Raw genomic sequence first — 21,162 nt, 5'->3', positions numbered from 1 at the left:
GCAGGTATAAATAAATAAATAAATATATATATATATATAAATTTATGTTGCTGTTGCTTTTGTATACAATTATTTAGTCTAAACTTTGCGAAGCTTTTGATAGTCTCTTAGAAACCTTTCACAGTTGGCACTTTTCAGTAGTTAGATGAAACATGATGTATATACAGTTACGAGGCGCGTGGCAGCTCGAATTTCCCACAGTTATGCTGTTGCTTTCAACTAGTTCTGCTCCCATTTTTTTAACTCTTTTGTCTCACGTTTTTTTTTTATTTTTAATTTTGAAACTTTTATTTATATATATTATATTATTATATTATATATATTTTTATTTTATCTACCTTTCCTTTCTTCTTCAACAAAAAATGGAAAATGTAAATTGCATTTAATTGCGAGCCGTCAATTGTGGTGCGTATCCCGGCTGACTGTTGTGTCGACACCTTTACGTATTTATTGTAAATAAAACATGTATGTTGCCCGGGGTCAGAGGTCAGGCCTGCACACTCCACTCGCAATTCACAACTATCCGATTGCATTCATAGTTTAGTGAATTAAAAATATTTGCTTTGCCAGCCATTTTAACATACTTTATTTATGATGACACGTGGCGGCAGCAAAAAATAAAAAAAAAAAACAACAACAGCAAAGCCAGAGCAACACAACCACAATTAACTTCAACAGGAACTGAATGTGGGGCTTCCAGATGTCGCTGTGTGAAATACCCTAGAAATTATTGAGTTCATTTGCGGTCTATGACAAATCGGGTTTGAGAAAAAAAATAGAACTGATTGATTGATTGAATAATATATGTACACTATATACATTATATAGCGAGAAGTTTTCAGCTTCCAACTTCAAATTTCCATCTTCCATCTTCCATCTTCAGCCTTCCATCGAGTGACTGAGACATAGAGACAATATAAACTCAATTTTTGATCTCAGCTACAAATTTATCTAATGGATTCCATTAGAAATCAATGCACACGTCATAAATACACAGCAAGAGCCGAAGGTAAGCTCAACTAAACATTTCTGTGTGACTCGACTTGGTCCATGTATAGACAGCTGGAATTAAAGGTTAGCTGGCGGGCTTAGCATTGACAAAGCCTTGCCCCGTCTAATAATCCAGTGCCCGTTGTTGTTGTTGTTGTGATGGTGGCTTCACTGTACTTGTAGAGCCAGCCCACATAGCTACGGCTGCACTTTATGTGCCGCCACACGGACACAGAGATTACAAATTTTGCACTTATGCCACGACAGCCCGAAAAATCTGGACAGAAAGCAAACGTTTTTTTGCTTGCTATACAAATACGTATAAAGATATATTTGTTATATATATATATATATATGTGTGTGTGTGTATGTATCTATAGATATACACGAGTATGACACGGCTTAGACAGCTTTTGCGGTCGTCAGGTCAGTTAATGACGTGGCCGTTGACATGGACGTCTGCTTTGAAGGTTTTTCTCTTAATCTGCCGAGCTGCTGGCAGCGCAGGACCAAAAAAGATATAAAAAACTGGCCGCCAGTTATTCTTTGACTTCTCACAGCTTTTTTTTGAGTGTGTGCGAGCAAAGCTTCTGTTCGAAATCACAAGTGTTGAGCAAACTTATTGACTAAGTGTGCAGTTTTTATACCCTACAATCGATTGAGAAGGAGGAGGTATGAACAGAGTGAGGGAAGTAAAAGATGGAATGCAGTTGTTAGGAACATATCGACAAATTGTATTTAATTGGACAGCTTTCGTCTTTTTGATGTCTCTCTGTTTTTCTCTCTCATGAATTTCTTCGTTCTACTTTCCTTTTATCTCTTCTCTTTTGTATTATTTTCTATTATACTTTCTGCTCCTCTTCCTCGCTTCTTATCTCTGCTCATGAATTTGTACTTTTCCTTTATCCTTTCGCTTTTCACTTCTCGTCTCTTCTGGCACTTGCTTACTCTAGTCTTCTGTTATATATTCTTCTCATATCCCTTATTTTTTATCTCTGCTCTCCTCAATTTAAGCCTAATTTCCTGTAATTTGCCCTCTTTTTCTCCCCTTTCTTTCTTCGTTTCCTTTTGTCTGCTTTCTTTTCCTTATGTCCTTCTCTTCTCATCTATTTTCTCTCTTCCACTCTCATCTCTTCACTTCTTAACTCTCCTCTTCAATTCTCCTTTCTTCTTTTCACTTCAGTTCTTTTCTCTTCTCTTCTCTTAATTTAGCCTCTATTTTCTTTCTTACTTTCCTTCATTCCTCTCCCCTTCTTACCTCACCCCTCCTAACATCTATTAGGCTTTACAACGCAATGTATTCCTGTTTACAGTGTATATAGCAGTCGACCAGAAGCCCTCTGGTTGCTGCAAATATTGCAAATAGCAAAATGTATTTAAGTCTCAGCGAAAAATATGTGGCATGTAGTATGTGGCAGTTAGCTATGGCAAGCAGGAAAGTTTGAAACTTTTGGACAACGGCGATGGCGCCGAATTGTTTGACAGGCTGTGTGCTTATCTTACCAGAGTCGATGGCCACTGCGCAGTCGGGGACCGCAGTCAATTGTTTAAAGAGTGTCAAAGTCAAGCGGTTTTTCGTTTATATTGAAGTAGCGAGCAGCGAGTTCACGCTTATCGCCACTGGCAAACGCAGCGTTGGCACAAAACTTTCCACTGGTGTCGCAGTTACTTTTCACCTCTCTCTCCCTCCATCTCTCTCTCTCTCTCTCTCTGTCTGTCTCTTGCTCTAAGCAACTGTCCATTTGTCATTGGTTTTTCGAATTTTCATCATTGACTATGCCATTGCCAGTCTCAAATTAACGTAAGCCCCGTCTAGTCTTGTAATTTCCACTCTGTGCAACTGTGCAACTGTGGCACTGCCTTTGCTTTGGTCTTTTCCTTTACGCACACTTCACATCTGTGGGCCAGTTGAAAGCCAATAAACATTAGAAATGGCATTCTGCACAAAACTCATATGAGAATGATATATGAGTGTGAATCGCTGTCTGTGTGTGTGTGTGCCGTTGCCAATGTCCATTGGAGTACAATGACCTAGCCGAACTGCCGAACCGCCGACCAGCTGCCAACCGCAGACTTTTGGCATAGTTTATCGGGCAACAGCGAAATCTTCTTAGCTATCTCCGTGCGGATGACTTCCTCTCGTGGTTATGGTTCGGAGTTTGGGTTTTGAGTTCTTTTTTGGTTTGAGGCGGATGAATTTCTTTTCCGTCATGCGGCATTTGGACACAAAAGCGCAAATGCACATTAAAAATGCATATCCAAAGGGCCGAGCACAACAAACAAACAGCAGTCGAGCAGGCAGGCAGGCAGGCAGTCAGGCAGGCAGTCAGGCAGTCCACAAGTCAAGTTTCGCTAGCGAAAACATTGAAATATGCAGAGTTATCTTCAGGCTAAAAGCTGTCCACTGGTCCCCCGCCTGCCAGCGACCGCTGTCATCCTGGCCGACGCACCAGTTTCCCTGACAACTCCTTTATGGCCAAAAAAAAGAAAAAGAAAGAGAAAGAAATAGAAGAAAAAGTGCTTTTGGGCATTGTCAGTTATCGGCTTATGGAGGGACGCGAAGGCGGCGGAGCAGCCGAACGAACATTGTCATAAAAATGTTGTTGGGGTAGACAGTTTTCATTTTTTTTGTACTTTAGTTTACTTGGAAAGCAGGAGTAGCAGCAGCTTTCTGGCTCGCTTAACAGTTCTTGTAACAAGCGGCTGTTAAGACTTGAAATATGAATTTCTTTTGTGCAGGGTATTCGGTGGGTGGCGGCGCTGGCATCCATATGCAAGCGCGTCATTTGTTCAAACATAGCTGTGCACTGGAAATAAGAGAGAAATTGCCAGCAGTCGTAGCAATAGCCCAGCCCAAGCCAACCCGTTTCCGTATCCGTATAATAAAGCAAGCTGAATTTCTAAGAAAAATATCTTATTTATGTCCTGCGGCTGTAGTTCATGCTCCGCCAGAGAGTGCCGCGCGCTCATAATGTCAAAAAATCTTGGCCTACATTTCACACAGACCGAATTCGAGGATGCAAACAAAAGCTACAGCTGCAGATCCTGTTGAACGAGAGCTGGCGGCGCTTTTCCTTTCTTTTCCTTTTTCTATTTCAAAGGATTTCCAAACTTCTTTAATCAAATTTACAAACTAGAAAATATCATAATGATACCATAAGCTAAATTAATATCAAATATCAATATTGATTTACGGGTTTGCGGGTTAGAACGAGAGAGAGATAGACAGAGAGACTGAGAGAGATAGAGAGAGATGAAGATCAATCAGTCAATCAATCTACATTTTCTAGCAATCACGCTTAAATATACTTCTTACATAAACCTCAACTATTTCTAGTAGTATGACATTATATGAAGCTTTGATTGTCAGTCAATCAATCATTCAATCAGTCAATCAGAATTTCCTAGTGCCTAACTATACTTAATACATAAGCCTTAATTCTAGTATGACAACATTAGATGACACTTTGATCGTCAATCAGTCAATCAATCATTCAGTCAATCACAAATTGCCACGAATTACGTTCAATCAATCAAGAATTTCTTTTAAGTATTCCCTTAGATCAATTTCAATCAATTTAACTTTCCAGCCTTAGGAACTTAGACCTATGATTAATCATCAATCAGTCAATCAGTTAATTAGTCAGTTAACAAATTCACACACATTCACAGCTAGTCAAAGCCGAAAAAGTCGTCAGCTTCGCTTTTGCTCTTTGCATTCATATGCAAGGCGACCCATTAAGCCGTCAAAAGTCAAAAGCTGGCGGGCAAAAAGTCGACTCATAAGTCAAATGTTTGCCAAAAGTATATGAGCGTACATTACAACTGCAAATAGCGAGCAACAGAGGGAGAGACAGACACAAAGAGAGAGCAGGAAAAAGAATGTGCACAGCTGTACAGACTGTTGCGAAGGACATCTGGCAGTTGGAATGCCACGTCTTATGGGATGGCACAGAAGGAGCTCACGTACAAATGCGTATGCATAATTCGGCTTCGTTGCATTGGGACTTGAGTCTGATTGAGAAGATGCTGCTGCTGCGGCTGCTGCTGCTGCTGCTTTGGAGCTCGCTGCGTGTCAAACCACTAAATTTGGCTCAATTAAAAATAATTTGGTTAGCACGCCTGGCCAAATGCTCGGCTCATTCTTTGGCCAAAAGAATTTTTGTGAAGCTTTTGGCGAAATTGTTCGCCTCGCTCAGCTAACACTTTCTGCACGTTCCGGCTTGGTTTGTCTTTGAGACCTGACTTGCCAAGAAATGTCTGCATTTTTTTCGACGCTCCAGAGTCGATTGGGTCGATAGGTCGTTAGGTCTGTCTGTCCGTTCGTCCGTCCGGACGTCTGTCTCACTGTCTATTTGTCTATCGGGATTCATATTTATATTTCGCTCGCTTGGCCTGTTGAAATATAATTCCATATTAATAAACAATCTGCAGCTTTAGCTGCAAATTGAGCGGCAGGCAGCAGCCAAGGCGACGCAGGACTTCCAACACGTGCTCTCTGCTCTATCTGGCCGGACTGTCTGCCTGCTCTAATGCCTGTGGATGGAGCAGAGCAATCTGATTTCCGAAAGATTGTGCGTTCAGCTAAGAAAACGATGCACATTTGTCTTCGCCAACGGCCAAATGGGGTGGGGGCAGCCGGACGAGGTGGCTGCCAACGTCGTTGTTCAATAAACAGTTGCACTTGGCATGGACCTCGGGGTCGTGCGCTGGCTGCTGGCTGCTGGCTGTTGGCTGCTGTCCGCTGCCAGGATGCATCATTATTTTCTGTCATCATTATATTCTTGTTGACTGCTCAGAGCGGTTTGTTTTTCGTTTTCCTTATTTTCTCTTTTTTTGTTGCCCTTTGACTTGGCTGGCTTCCTCTGGCCACGCTCGAGCTTTGGTTTTCTCGCGGAAATTACAAGAAGCGCATATACGATATCCAGACCTATTTATACGTTAGCCACCTTTGACTATCTATCTAGCTATCTCTTTTTCTCTATCTCTCTCAAACTCTCTTTCTATATATATATATATAGATATATATATATCATCTATGTAGATGCAGGAAATTGTTTAGTGAGCATCATAAAGTGAACAGGCCACGTCCACGTTCCACTGGGAGCAACGGATGTTGCACAACGCGTTCGCTTCCTATGGTGTCACGGAAGTGGCTGCTGGATGCCACACTTAAAACCCTAAAGATACCCAGCCAGAGAAATGGCTTTTCACGAGCTCAAAGAGTTGAATTTACATCGGCAAATGCCTCAAGCGCACAGCAAATAAAAATACAATTGCAAGTAAATAAAAATTAAACAAATATGTAAAGATTAAGAATTAAAATAAATAAAAAGGAAAATAAAACATGGAATATGTCAACGAACCTTTTTTGCGTCGCTGATGCACAAAGAACCAGGCGACGAGCGCCGCATTGACCAGGAGGAATCCGAATGCCGCCAGAGAGATGGCAATTATGAGCAGATTCGGTGTGTTGCTGGAGTCCTCCGTTAGCTCGGCTGGCAGCATTTCAATTCCTGGTGCATGAAAATGTCGCGACAGCAAGTCAAAATAAACCAAAGTCAGCCAAACGAGACCATGAAAACATAAACACAAAAAATAATAACAGAAAATATGCTTGTAAAAATAAAACAATAAATAAATTCGAAAAACGAAATGAGAAATCGTAATAAAAATGACGCAGCAGCGCTTCGGGGGCAAATGGGTGGTGCGAGTGGGTCGGCTGTATAGTGGCGTCCTACTTCCAGCCGTAGCTGACTGTGACTCTGGGCACGGTTAAGGAACCCATGCAAAAGTGACGCAAATCACGTAGCCATGGAGTCACAATGGCGCGCACGCGGAAACGCAGTCCCAACATGTGACGGGGCCAAATGAAATTAGCGCCGTCCGATGCTGACCGCAGCGGCACGTAGGAACGCAGACCATGGCGCAGCACTGGCAACGGCGAAACTGTATTCAAAAATTGAAATTAAATTAAAGTCATCTACGAGCTGTTGCCACAACTATCGAGTACTCTGCGCATTCCATTTCCATTTTGCTTTTTGCAAAAATAAACGAGATTTCCAAGAATTTATCAATCGAACTGAAAAGGTTTCTATATTAAAAAGTTAGCTCTAACGATTGAGCTTTGTCAGTTATTGTCAACCATTCAGTTAGCCAAATGATTAATCGGACTATTTTCTATATCTTTCATTCAAGTATTTTAAATCTTTATTTGACTGTATTTAGCTTCTTAGCTCCTGCCATTGAGCTTATGCGATGATTGTCAGTCTAAGAGTCCATCAATCACTTAGCAAAGTTTTTCAGTTTCATATAAATTTTGTATATCTTTAAGAAAATCTTTGAAACTCGATATATTTAGCGTTTTCTTAGATCCAAGCTGAGCTCGACTCATGCGTTGATTGTCAATCAATCACCAGGTGCATTCCAAATATATAAATAATTTTACTTCACTATATTAGAAAAATAGTTAACGGTGCTACATTTCCCATTTTCCCAGTTTACACTATAAAATTGATGTATTGCTTGTCAATCAGTCAGTCAATCAAGTCTACTTCTAGCTATCAATCACCATGACAAGTTTAACATATGCGCTAATGAGCAGATTGTCAATCCATCGATCAATCAATTAGTCAATTTCATTAATAGCATTAGAAAATATATCCAGTGTATGAGTGGCTTGTCAATCATAAAGTCAATTTCATATATAAAAGCAACAGCAACAACAACAAGAGGAGGTAAGAGTCGATGTTGTTGTTGATGTACCTCGCTTCAGACGCTTCTCGTTGCGCTTGTGCAGGCAACAGCCGATGACAAATACGTTGAGCAGCACCACTGTAATGCCTGCTGCGACGCCAACAAGCAGCATGCCCGATGTGCCACCCAGCGGTGTCTGACTGGTGGTTGGCGGTCCACCGCCCAGCGAGGAAGCCGGCTGTGAGGGTGGCGGCGCTTCTGCAAGTGGTGGCGGTGCACATATCCAATGTATATTCATGTTTTAGGTGGAGTTTTCGACGTTGTCGCACGCCATAATACAATTCCAATTAAGTGCAGCGTTGAAGGAAAGAGAGATCATTGATTGAGTGAAGAAAACGCGCTGGGGGCAACACTGAACGAGGAAATAGACCAGCCTGTCTACTTCATTGTCAGTCGAATGACCATAAATGCCAAATGGCTGTGCGCGCATAAATCAATCAATCAGGAGGAGACAGCGGGCGCGCTAGCCTCGGCTGCTGAGGTATACTTTGGTGCTTACCTTTGGTCTGGGCACGCGTCAAATCCGGCAGGTAAGAGCTCTGGCCCAAATCGTTCCACGACATCACCGAAAACAGATACAGCGTATTCATACGCAGTCCGCCGATGGTCAGTTTGTGACTGTTGGGCAACCCGTCAATATATTTATACTGCTCGCGGTCTGCCATGCTGCAATGAGAGATAGAGACGGCGAGAGAGAGAGAGAGAGAGAGAGAGAGAGGGGGAGTGAGATGCAGTGGAAGAGGTAGCAAACACATGAGGGACAATTTCATTAGTGCACGTGACATTTGCAGTAATTGCAATGGAATGCACTTCAGGCACGACATGAGCAGGGAGTGGGGACAGAGAGCAGGAAGTGTGTACATACCGATAGCGCACACGGTAGGAGGCCTTCAAGCCGCCATCGAAACCTGGCGTCCAGGCAACGGTCACCGTGTCATGGGTCACATTCAGTATATTAAGGCTGAGCGGTGGCTCCGGCTGCGAGGTAATGTCCAGACGCACTGTTTCAACATCCTCGCCCAGCTCGTTGCGTGCCACACACTCGTAGGCGCCATAGTCGGCGGGCGCCACCTTCTCCACAATCAGCGACGACTCGTAGGTGAGCGAGTCTATTTTACGCTCCTCCAGCTCGTACTTGAATGTATGATTGATGGGCAGATCCTTTCCATCCTGGCGCCAAATAAATTGCGGCTTGGGTGACGACTGCGCCCGGCACGGCAAACGCCCTCGCTCGCCCGTGCCGCTGGCGGCGCGCAGCAGCGTCGGCGACTTGGCGATCTCGGGAGCAACTGCAATTCCGGAGCTTAACAATTAGCAGCTGCAAGTAATTTACCTGACTGTTAAGCTACTCACATTTGACAATGAGCAGAACGTCTCGATTGGTCGGATTGGCCACGTGATTGTCGGCCACGCAACGGAAGTTGCCCACATCCTCGCGCTGGGCGTTCTTAATGTGCAGATAGGCGGTGCCATTGGTGAAGGTCGTTGTGGTCTTCGCTTTCATATCGTAGCCCACACGCTCCCACTTGACGTGCTCGTCGGCGAGTGGCTTGCCCTCAACGCTGCAGGACAACATGGCATCCTCGCCGGGATTGACAATAATGTTCTCCGAGACAGACTTGATGGTGGTGCCATCTGTGCAAGGGAGCTGGCTATAGAATTCACTTCTACTTGGCATTAGGCTACTTACATTCCACAACGACTGTGATATTAATGCTCGCCTTGCCCTGCGAGTTGCTGGCCGTGCAGGAGTAAATGCCAGAGTCCTCGCGATGCAGCTTGGTAAAGTTGAGCACAGCGCCGTCGGCAAAGATGCGATGCTCGGCGGCAGAGATGCTGCCGCTGGTGTCCTGCGGTATGGGCGTGCCATTCTTTGTCCAGGTGTAGCTAATTAGCGTTGGATTCGCATTGGCCTGCAACGGCACCTGCAACGACTCACCCTCCAAGCCCACCGATGTGGATGACGGCGGCGGCACAAACTTGGGACGATCTGTGCATACATTTCGAATTAGAATTTCATTTCCATTGAGTTTGAGAATTTTAAATTGAGAATTAGACTGCAGACAGAGTCTAATTGCTCAATTAGCACATCGAGATGAACTAAATACTTACATAGGACATTCAGGCTGATTGCCTCGTGAACGCTGCGCTGCAGTGCCTCGTTGGCGCTTTGGCAAGTGTAGACCACACCGTTCATTTCCTGGGTGATGTTTAGCCTGAACTCGAGCGTAGAGACTGTGCCGCCCCAGAGACCTGGCTTGGACGTGTTATTAATGCCTGTAAAGCAAAAGCAGGCACAGCAGCAGCAGCCAATGAAAGAGACAAAATGGGCGGGATTTTACTTTAGTGACTGAACTGACTGGACGTTGGGCTGGGCCAGTTGACTGGCTGGCTGGCAACCAGACCGGATGTTGTCGTGGAAACGCCTTTAAAAAATGCATCAGCATCAGCTTGGTAGCTGGTTGCTTGGGTGTGCAGCAGCAGCAGCAGCAGCTGCCCATTTTGACAACGGCGCCGCCAAGTCCATGCCATGCCTTGCCATGCCTTTGGCTTGCCCTGGCGGCTGGGCAAACTTCCAAAATCTGCAATGCTTCTGGTACGTACCTTCAATGGATATGCCGTCCTTCCACCAGGACAGCTTTGCCGGTGGATTGCTTGAGCTGGAGTCACAAATGATGGTTGCCTCCATGCCAGGTCTCAGCTCTTCCGGTTCAATGCGTATTTTTACCGTCTCTGGCGCAACTGTAAGCACAGCCAGCGGATAATAATGGCGTGAGCGCCGTCTTCAACGACTTTTTTCTCGGGCAAACAACAACAACAACTACTTACAGTGTACACTCAGCGTGGTGGACTCGAAGAGCGGTATCTCTGTGGCACTGTTCGCGGCCTCGCAGCGGTATTGCGCCTGGTTGTCGGTGACGTTGGCCAAAATAGTTATTTCGGCCGAAACTGATTTGTCTGCGGCCCGAATTATAGAGTTGATCTGCAAAAGCAAATGGCAAAAGGTAAAAAATTGCCAAGTTATATATAAATATATATATATATGAATATATATAAATATATAAGGAGGAGCACACAAACAGAGAGGGAGATGCATATTAACTCAGCTGCTAATGGACGGCACATGCAACATGCAAATTTCCAGGCTAACTTTCATAATATTTCTATTTATCTTGACAAACTTTATCTTCGAGCTAAATTAAATGTTAGGCGAGACCATATTGCTGAGATATTGCTGATAGGCAACAACAGCATCTAGCTCTGTCCGTGCTTGAGGTTGTCCTAATGAATGTCCTCGTGCATACCACGTTTCTTGGCTTTTTATGAGTGCATATATGATAGCATCTATGCATAGCTGTTACTTTACTATATAGTCCTTTTCAATTGTAAGCTTGCAGTAGCTGATAAGCTTCATGTCTCTAGCTTCTTCGGCTCAAAGGACCTAGGAAGTCAGGCAAAGGTTTTTGTGTATAACAATCTTTTTGATAGCAACCTTTTAGACTCGTGTGTGCATTCGTGTTTGTCTGCTCTAAAGTAAACAATATAAACTACTTTTGCTTGTGCACATACAGGGTATATAATATTACATACTAAAAGCTAAGAGCAGCTCACGCAGTGTGTAAAAAGCAAAACAACTCGAGGCCGCGTGCTGCATATGCAAAGAGGTTGACACAGACAGACAGACGGACAGATAGCTGGGGGAGCAGCTGGCGGGCGCAGTGCCGAAGTGCTGGGAGCATAAAACACAGCGCATTTTAATTTTGTTGATAAAATATCATTTAATCTGCGTGCACACAGATGAGCAGCCGCACAGGACACCGCAGGCAGCGCCTTACGGCTGAGATAGATGGCAAGCAAACCGCAATGGTGATAAAGATGGTAACAAGAGAGAGACGAACAGAGACAGAGAGAGAGAGAGAGGGCTAGGCGTGTAGCCGTTGCTTGTTTCCGTTGCTGTGACAGAAAACCAGCAGTCGACGGTCGCTAGTTGCCTTTTTTGTTGCATATCAAGTTTACAGCTGGAAAAAATCGCTGCGCCCAACGCCAACGCCCATAAGTATGCAGCAGCAGCTGTGCTGCTAGGCAGCTCGGCAGCTCGACAGCTCGACAGCTGTGCATTTGCGGCCACTTCCGCTGCAGCCAAACTCAGCTAAGGATTTAATTTTGGAGCTTAGCCCAGGCAACGACAATTGCTCGATGGCATCAGCTTCAGCATCAGCATCAGCATCAGTTATGCAAAGGTGCTAAAGGATATGCATGGCGCGCTGACATTAAAGTGGCTGCAGATAAAATGCGACTACCAAACTTCAGCCCCAGCTCCATCTGCAGCTGCGCTTTCAGCCTTATTAGCACTTTCAGCCCATAAACCGGAAGCGGAAATGGTCAACAATAGCGCCATTATTGTTTGGCGCATGTTTGTTGTTTGTCTGCTGTTGATAGCATAACGACTCCAACTGTCTGTGTGTGCTTACATTTTCTCTCTCTATTGCACTAGTGACTGTGCTGCATATGCAAATAAAAAAAAATCAGGTTTGTTCTGCTTAACTGACTTTGGCATACTCGTTTTTGTGGCAAAATTTTTAGATTTGCAATGTCCCAAAGAGCGGGCAACTATCTGGCTAGAAGCTGAACCGAAACCTAACTGCAAGACTTGATGTTGTAGATCTAAAGCTGTGGAAGGCAGGATTTTCTTATTAGTCACGTCTTCACTTTTGGAGTTTCTTAACTTAGAGTTTCGATAACTATACAGAGAGAATCTACAGAGTTAATGACACAAGCATCCCTTAGTGATTGTGGTAATATAATTTCTCTACAGAGACAGTCAACAGCCTAGCCTAGATCTGATGTGATATCTGTATGCTACAAGAAAACTATGTGAATATATATTTCCAATTTCAAGTCTCTCAAGCTGAGCTCACAACGCTTCAGCTTCATTAGCTGCTTTAATACAGACAGCACACAAAGGAACCAATATGCTCTCATTTCACTTTGTGAACCAGTAGATATATATATATATATATATGTATATATATATATATATATATAACGACAAGGAAGATCCATAAAAACTCACCCGTTTGTCGTTTTTGTACCACGTTAACGTTGCCAACGGATTGCCGCCCGATGACACACAGAGGAGTTTTTGCACCGACCCGGCTGGTATAATTTGTCCTTCCATATAGCCCGAAATTAATGGCGGAGCGGGCGGATCTGCAAAAAAAAAAAACAAATAGATAGAGAGGCGAAAAAGCGTCAGCGTAGAGCATAGCATAGAGGACAAAGAAAAACAAATGTTGGCCAAAAAGAAAAGAGAAAAGTGGAAGCGAAAAAGAAACTTGGCCAGCAAATTATGGCCTACTAAAAGAGGAATCCGTAGCCAAGGACCAACCGCTGCGCAGGGTAGGAAGCCGGGCCCAAACAATAAAAATTAAAATTATTTAATTTGCCGCGCATAAAGTACAAGCATGTCGAGGGCCCAACGCATATAGCATATATATTCACATAAGGCACATCGGCCTTGAATTTGCCTAAAATCCCGAACAGCTGGCGGGCAAGAGAAAGGGGAGCAATTCTATGGTCCTAGCTGGCAGCTGCAGCTTGTCAGCGACCACTGAGCGGGAGATAGAGAGAGAGAGAGAGAGAGAGGCGGCAAGTGTGAGTGGGGACGCACTGGCCCCAGGCCTGGGGTATGGGTAATAAATGTAAATCTCACAGTCGGGTTGCGGCTCCGCCCCCGCTGTTTGTGAATGCTGGTCAGAAAAATTAATTAGCGCTGCAGGAGCGCTGCACATAAAGGACGCGTGGACAACAACAACATAAGTCGACCAAACAGCCAGCCCACCAACAGGGCTTTCAAGTAGTAGCTGGCTTTGTTTACCAGTTGTTGCCGCTGGCCACGCTGGATAAGTCAAAGACTGAAACTAGAAATTGGCCAGCGAATAGCGCAATTATTAATAAGCCTTGTGTGCTGGGCCTTGTAACCAAAACTTGGCATCTTGTTATGCAGAAGTGAGAACTGTCAGAGCTCTTAGCCTGACTCGCCTTCCTTGCCTTACTCCCCTACTCCTTCCCTATCTCTCTCTCTCTCTCTCTCTGTTTGACTTGTACTCGTGTTTTGCGCTTTTTCCTCACTCTGTCCACTTATAATTGAGGCAAATGAAGAGTGACGTCGAACATGGCATAATGGAGTTTAAGACACCTTCGTTTGTAACGTGGCAAATAGAGATGAGACTGGACATGAGCCAACAGAATAAGGCAGCAGCAGCAACAGCAACTAGTTTAGTTAACAAATTGACAGGCGTTGACGTTGCGCTGCCAACTGATTGGAACTCAAACTCTGAATGATGCTAATGACAGTTCGCTGCCAAACAATAGCCAAACCAAAAAAGGAAGGCACAAAATCTGATTGAGAATGCGAATAAGACAGACAAGAGCGATAAATTTTGCTTGCTTATTAAATTTTAATTCAAATAAGGTAAAAACACATTTAATAAACCAGTGAGATTAGTTCTAATTGTGCTGAAGCCAATTGGTCTCAGCATCAGTTAGCCACTCTTGAGCTGCTTCTTAAGAGCACTTCATCTAATAGTACTTAATCATCAAATTCTATTCCATCTATCATGCATGCTCTGTTGATTCTACCCATTCTAGCTCCAACCTACGCTAATCCCTTAGCAAATTGTCCTTCAAGAGATAATACTATAGGAAAAACAGTCATAGCTTGAACATGTACTCAAAGAAAACGTCTAGAGCCTAACATTTACTTAAAAAAGAAGATATCTTCTGTTTTGATACTGAATAATATCAAAAATATAGATATATTAAATACTACTTCTTTTCATTATGAATATCTAATTTTTTGTCTCTAGCAAAAGACCGAAAATATATTCACTTTTGACATGATCACTGGAAATTTTGGACTTCTAAATAAATTTAGAGCAGGCCGCAGCCTGAGAATATCAGGCTGCGGCTAAGCTTGCCGTTTTTGGTACCATAGCTTTGTAGACACTCGAGTATCTTACTGCCCTTAACCACCTGGCCAAAGCCGACGCGGCTACCATTTGCAACGCTAAGCGGTTTGAACGATATGGAAAAGCAGATTTTTCCGGAGAACCCCTGCAGATATTCTTTGCTAAAAGAGAGCACATAGGCTGAGGCGCCGTGGTCAATTATTTTGCCGTCGTACTCCAGTGGCTGGCTTAAGTCTGTATTGTCATGCTCCAACAAGTCCACATCCATCCAGAGATTGGGAAAGATTCGCTTGATGATGAACTTGTTGTGCATGTCGCAAATGCAGGTGCGCACCATTTGGAGTACCACAATAGGAGCTGATTCCGTATATAATTGGACAACCACACGACCCAGCCGACGTGACCCCTTCAGAAAGATGTCCACATAAATGTGCGGACGCAATAGATTCCAGCAGTCCTTGTCCGTCGTGGGGATCGAAATGTTGTAGTCTTTGTATTTTTCCAAACCCTTGCTGGGCATCTGGAACGGCTTAATGGGCTCTTTAGTCTCAATCTTTTTCGATTTTCGTTGTGATTTGATGCCCGTGTCAATCTCGCTAGTGACGTCCAGGATGCGTTTACCAATGTCATGATTTTCCAAATCGATGCGTTCGAGCGTCTTCCGCATTAGTGGCAGTGTTGACATCGTGTAAACACGATCATAGCGAAACGGATTGATGGCGCCGTGCGTGCGCATTGTCTTTGATAATTCGACAAGCATCTGGATGTTTTTCTTGGTACGTTCCATATACTGCCATGCCATTCGGCGCAACCCAATTACGCCGGTTACGCGGCTGGCTGGATAGCCGGGAGCCTTCGTATCGAGATTACTCTCCATGCCCAGAACTCGTTTATGATGTTCGCGCCACATTTCGGCGTGACTTGTGTTTCCATGTTTTACTTTGGGCTTCTTCTTCTTCTTCTTCAGTACAGCTTTTGGCTGCGGGTCTGGCTGTGAATCTATTTGAGGTTGTTGCACATTCAGCACACTAGAATCAAACGAGTTGACCGAGTGGCACACCGGAAGCTCATACGAAGTCATCGATAATCAAGTCAACACTCAACGGTTTATCAAAAAAGTAAAAAATGACGCTAAATTTGTTATATCTTTTAATTTATCCCTACGACCCTATATGATTAGCTTATAAAAATGTACTGACATCGAACATCCCAAATTGAAGCTATAATAATTTGACATTTGATAAATACCCCTAGGTTTACCCCGTTTCAATTTATAAACTGATACACTACTGGACTACATTAAATTTGGCGCAACTGAACCGATATAGGTATCAAGTCATTAAAACACGCCGCAATCGGTGATGAGAATGCCACGGCTCAGAGTGCCATTCTTGGTGCCATAGTTCTGCAGGCAATCAAAGATCTTGATGCCCTTGACCACACGACCGAAGCCGACGCGTGTGCCGTTCACCACCTGCAGCGGCTTGAACGAGATGGAGAAGGGGATGCTGCTGCCAAAGCCCTGCAGATGGTCTTTACTAAAGGAGAGCACATAGCTGTTTGCGCCATGATCGATGACCTTGCCGTCGTACTCCAAGGCCCTATTCAACGCGGGATTGTTGTCCGTGGGCAGCTCGACATCCAGCCAGAGCTGGGGAAACAGGCGTTTGATCTGGAACTTGTTGTGCATATTGCACATGCAAGCACGCACCAGCTGCAGCACAACCACTGGCGCTGCCTCTGTATATAGCTGAACGACGAAGCGTCCGAGTGGGCGTGCGTCCTTCAGGTAAATGTCGAAGTAGATGCGCGGACGAAAGAGCTGCCAGCGCTCCTTGTTCGTCGTGGGTAGCTTGAGGTTGAACGACTTGTACTTGGCTAAGGCATCGTCGGGCATGACAAAGGGCTGGAACTTCCGCTTGTTGCCCTGCCCATCAGGTCTAATGCCCGAGTCGGTCATGCTGTGCACAGTCAATAGGTGCTTGCCTAAGTCATAATTATCCTGTTCCAGTCGCTCCAAGTTGGCAATGATGCTCGGCACCGCAGACATCACATAAGGAGCATCGTAGCGAAATGGATTGATGGCGCCGTGGGTGCGTATGGTCTGCGACAGACCAAGCAGCAAATGAATGTTATCCCTTGTTCGTGTCATAAAGTTCTGTGCCTCGTCGCGCAACGTATTTACGCGTGTCTGTCGCACCGCTTGAATAGCGGGCGGCGACCGATCTAGATCGCTACAGATATTCAGAATACGTGCACGATGCTCACGCCACATCACATGCTGCATTGCTTCCAATGGAGTCATTGGCTTCTTGGTAACATTCTTCTTCAATTTCTTTTTTTTGACGCTTTTGATACGGACCACTTTCTCGGTGGGGGCATCTGGCTCCTCAATTGAAAGTTCCGACACGCATTTCGGAATCTCGAAACTCATCTTTATCAACAATTTAACTCAAAGAAAACTCAATGCGGAACCTTAACGTAGAGTGTTAGTAATAAATACAATATGTGCTCGAAATCATAGCTCGATCGACAGTTGAATCGGAGAAGCAGAAAAAACCAAGTAAACTCTGTTGGCTACCAAGAAACGAAAGGGAAATCAGGTCTCGATACTTACATAGAACATTAATCGTGTGCGTGGAGACAACGTTCTCGGTGAGCTGCATATTGAGGCCATGACAGATGACCACCAGGGAGCGCTTGTTGGGCTCCACAATGGTGGTGATGTTCGAGTTGGTGGTCCAGCCGCCTGCAACAAATGAAAATTTCAAGATAATTAGCAAATGCAGTCGACTCTCAGCGAGCTCTATTAGATACTCACCCTCTGGGCTGATGTCAGTCTTGGAGGTGGCATTGCGTATCTGACGCCCGCCCACCATCCATTTGATCTCGGCGGGCGGATTCGATGGTGCTGTGGTGCACATCAGGGGCACAACATCGCCGACGCGCGCCTCCGTCGGACCTGTCACCGTGACTTGCGAAGGTGCGACTGTACATAGAAGACATAGGATATAGATGAAGGCTGTAGTAGAAGGCGCCAAGTTTCACAGTTAGAAAGTGTGGCACGCCTCTGCTAGAGCAGCGGCAATTTCGCATGGCATTAATATTTAATAAGCCCGCGTCAGTGCCACACTTGTGGCATGCCGCGCGGCTTATATACATGCATATACATATATGCCATATACTGCGTATCGTTCACGCATGAGCCTGAATGCAAATGATGACTGAGTGACTGAGTGACAGGCGACTGAGGCTCTGCCTTGGCGAGCTATTACCTAATGCCAGTAACGAAAGTAGCTGGAGCTGAAGCTGAAGCTGCAGCTGCCTTCTGGCTGCTATTTTTCTTGATGGATAAGTGCAGGCAGCAGCAGCAGCTGTGCATACATTACGCATACGCCATGCTGGACCAATTCGTAGCCCGGGCAAAGTGAGGAAATACAAAAATAAAAAAACACAAAACTTCGTCTCGATATGTTTCGCATATAAATAAACATTATGAATTCTTAACTTCTCGCATCTTTTGCCATACATCTTCATTCCGAACACACACGCTAGAGGCGGAGAGAACGGTGGGTCAGGAATTTCTATGTGTATTCCAGCTACGTCTTCATTTTTGTGCCACATTTCGTTATACATAAATAATGCGAAGAGCGAGCGCAGCTGAAGCCAATGTGGCAGCGTGTGTGTGTGTGTGTGAGTGTGTGCGTGTGTGTGCTAGTTGGCTGGCCACTCAATGTGGCATATTTTGAGGCTAAAAAATAAGGTAAACAAAGCATAGCTTTGCTGGTTAAGTAACAAGAGCCAATTTGATTGGCTGGACAAGTTGGCTGTGTCCGAGTAGCAGCAGATGGGCAGGTGGGGGGATTAGCTCTAGCTGGGCACGTGCTGACAGCCTTTCATTATGCAGGTAAACTAACACTAAACAGCGACAATTCAGCTACGGCCACTTGCCTCGCTTTCAAATTTGAATATCACGCATACGCAGCGTATGCCCTCAAGTAGCCCATTTGCATGTTAGACACAAGTGTGCGAGGGCCTTGCCGAGCAGACAGACTAAGAGCCGAGGACTAGATGCTTTGGCAACTGCATGCAAATGACGTCGACTAACGACGTTTTTGGACAGACAAGTCGCGTCCCCTCACAGCCTGATTGCAATTGTTGTAGCCAGGGAATGGCTGGCTAGGCGTGTGGGGCTTATGCTATTTGGCACTTGAAAAGAATGTGCATTGCTTGATTTGACAAAGCCAAGTGGGGGTGGGACGGGTGGCGGGTGGTGGCCGATGGGAGTGCAAACTTAAGCTTAATTGCAAAAGAAAGCACACAGAGCGAGAGAGGGTGGCAAGGGGAGAGGCAGGGAGAGAGTTTGTCAGGCTTATTTTCACTTTGTGTCGCGTGCCAAGTGGCACGCTGAAAAGGACGACTGTTGACACAAACCAGCGACAGAATCTGAGTGTAAGCATAAGTGTATATATGTGTGTATGTGTGTGTGTGTGTGTGTGGGCGTCAGAGTGTGTAAATATGAAAATTAACGAAATACAATTAGGCAAACATGCAAAGGAGTCGCAACGAGCAGGCGTTGCAGCAGAAGGCAATTGCCACCATCTGCATAACGAGACCCAACCCGAGCAGGACACGCAAATTATCTGATGGCAGAGCATTAAGAGCAGCTGGCTCTCACTTTGATGATGGTGCAGGGTGGCTGGGTGGTGGGTTGAGTGGGCTGAGTGTGAGGCGAGTGGCTCTCTGGTTGCACTTACATAGCACAGTCAAATCAACTTCCGCCTTGAGCGGCGTCTGTGACATCACGTTGCTCGCCTCGCAACGGAAGCGCGCCTTGTTGTCGCCCGCCTCGGCAGTGAACGTGTATATATTCTCTGATAGCCGGCCCGAGGTTCTGCAAGCAAGTTGATAGAGATAATGACGGCAGCAGCAGCAGCACAATCAGCAGCAGCAGCGGCAGCTGAGCTGCTTCACTTACCTGTAGGCCATGCGTATTTGTGAATTGTTTTTGTACCAAATGAGCTGCGCGGGCGGATTGCCGCCGCGACTGCGACAAATGAGCTCCACCGTCTGGCCGCGTCGCAGCGTTTCAGTGGGTGAATAGCCCTCAATGTACGGCGGTCCCGGCGGATCTGTGCGGACAGAAGCAAGAACAAAGACAAAAAATAGACTTGTTAAAGAGCGACCATATATAATGCAGCTGGATAATGGATATATTTATATATATATATTGGCTGTATGTGTGTGCGTGTGCATATTTAATTGTATCTGTGTCTGCCACAAATAAATTCAATTTACACTAAAACAAATGTGGCACGGCCATAGCCATGGCATATGCAACACAATTTGCGCGCAGTTTTTAATTGAAGTGTTTGCGCGCCAATCGTTTATGTGGTCAAAATGCATTATTTTCCCGATTTCCCGCCGCCCTTCAATGTTGTTTTTATTTGTATTTGTTTGCTGGGGGCGTGGCATATCTGCATTGCATTTGCTTTAGCTGACTGTAATTTTGCATGTTTTGTGGGCGTTTTAATCACATTGCAAATACCACAAGCAAAAAGCGACCTTTAAACGCCTTTAAAAAACGATGCTACAACAGCTGCCAAAGGTGCGTATGCGTAACGTGTGTGTGAGTGTGTGCCACGACCTGAGCCATAATCTATGCCACACACACACACACACAGATAGAGAGTGGGAGGGAGTATATGTAGCGGCACACAATTAAATTAATATCACTTAAAATATTGTGTACGAGTATCGTTCGCGTGGGGGATTTGCCCATGAATATGGCCCCAGCATGTGGCCAACTGAATCCGATTACAGCCCCGGACTGGTCCTTGACAGGGGCGAGTTCAGAGCGGGTGGCGGTCTGCAATAATAGCGCATAATTAAGCACCGAGGCGAGCAAATATGTATGGCCCAACATCACGGCAATGTGCATGTCCCACAGATACGCGTAAGTGTAGCCGCAATTAAGATGTATAAATATTTATAGCCAACACACACACACACACACGCATGTGATATTGTGTGTGTGATGATAGCGATTAAAACAGATCTATCACATGTTTGTATTCGCTTTAGCAGCTGCCCTGGCTTCAGTTTTTAAATAATCAAATGAAGCGCCAATTAAGCAATTAGTTCTCATTGAACAGCTTTTGAGTCTGCCTAAGCCCTTAAAGTAGCATCTAGTTGAGAGTTGGCTAATGGACTTTACTTTTTAAATGTAGGCTGTATTTGTTTAAATAATAATATCGAAGTACTTTATAACAATAAATTCAGCTTTTGAACTTGCTTTCGATTCTTTTCTTCTATTGATTTAAAACTTGAACTCTTCAAATTAAGCTGTTTATTTTAATTGAATATTTTACTTTTGTTTCGTGTTGAGCTCTGCATTGATTTAGCATTTAAATTCAAATTTTATTTTATATTTAAATAAGTTATT

At 44.6% G+C, this 21,162-nt stretch overlaps 3 protein-coding genes across 6 annotated transcripts in view; all 3 read right to left on the bottom strand.

Moving 5' to 3' along the window:
• The window catches only part of LOC111598029 (nephrin), a 76,047-nt gene that overhangs the window by 21,620 nt on the left and 33,265 nt on the right, over positions 1 to 21,162 (bottom strand). For 2 of the 4 annotated variants that reach the window (XM_023313054.2, XM_023313052.2), the window contains exons 5-17: positions 19,696 to 19,849; positions 19,475 to 19,611; positions 17,539 to 17,706; positions 17,335 to 17,466; positions 12,821 to 12,957; positions 10,576 to 10,729; positions 10,351 to 10,488; positions 9,859 to 10,023; positions 9,437 to 9,736; positions 9,100 to 9,381; positions 8,612 to 9,035; positions 8,246 to 8,412; positions 7,756 to 7,944 (exon numbers count right to left, since the gene is read on the bottom strand). In XM_023313054.2, the coding sequence (XP_023168822.2) occupies positions 7,756 to 7,944; positions 8,246 to 8,412; positions 8,612 to 9,035; positions 9,100 to 9,381; positions 9,437 to 9,736; positions 9,859 to 10,023; positions 10,351 to 10,488; positions 10,576 to 10,729; positions 12,821 to 12,957; positions 17,335 to 17,466; positions 17,539 to 17,706; positions 19,475 to 19,611; positions 19,696 to 19,849 (2,547 nt within the window). Of the gene's footprint in view, positions 1 to 6,356; positions 6,507 to 7,755; positions 7,945 to 8,245; positions 8,413 to 8,611; positions 9,036 to 9,099; positions 9,382 to 9,436; positions 9,737 to 9,858; positions 10,024 to 10,350; positions 10,489 to 10,575; positions 10,730 to 12,820; positions 12,958 to 17,334; positions 17,467 to 17,538; positions 17,707 to 19,474; positions 19,612 to 19,695; positions 19,850 to 21,162 lie in introns of all 4 variants that reach the window. The other 2 variants (XM_023313057.2, XM_023313056.2) reach the window with 2 other exon arrangements.
• LOC111598030 lies at positions 14,665 to 15,821 on the bottom strand. Its single transcript, XM_023313058.2, has one exon. The coding sequence runs from the start codon at positions 15,796 to 15,798 to the stop codon at positions 14,680 to 14,682; it is 1,119 nt and encodes a 372-aa protein (XP_023168826.1). The 5' UTR covers positions 15,799 to 15,821; the 3' UTR covers positions 14,665 to 14,679.
• Positions 15,850 to 17,261, bottom strand: LOC111598031. Its single transcript, XM_023313059.2, has one exon. It carries the CDS (start codon positions 17,149 to 17,151, stop codon positions 16,057 to 16,059), a length of 1,095 nt encoding a protein of 364 aa, XP_023168827.1. The 5' UTR covers positions 17,152 to 17,261; the 3' UTR covers positions 15,850 to 16,056.

This window comes from Drosophila hydei, unplaced genomic scaffold (assembly GCF_003285905.1).
Source record: "Drosophila hydei strain 15085-1641.00,03,60 unplaced genomic scaffold, DhydRS2 tig00008130-arrow-arrow-pilon, whole genome shotgun sequence".
Classification (NCBI taxonomy): Eukaryota; Metazoa; Arthropoda; class Insecta; order Diptera; family Drosophilidae; genus Drosophila; species Drosophila hydei.
The sequence above is the reverse complement of the archived record's forward strand: the minus strand, read 5'-3'. Positions and strand labels throughout refer to the sequence as shown.

What these genes read in the sequence shown, in the direction of transcription:
- LOC111598031 (XM_023313059.2), bottom strand. Translation starts at nt 17,151, where the DNA reads ATGAGTTTCGAGATTCCGAAATGCGTGTCGGAACTTTCAATTGAGGAG.
- LOC111598030 (XM_023313058.2), bottom strand. Translation starts at nt 15,798, where the DNA reads ATGACTTCGTATGAGCTTCCGGTGTGCCACTCGGTCAACTCGTTTGAT.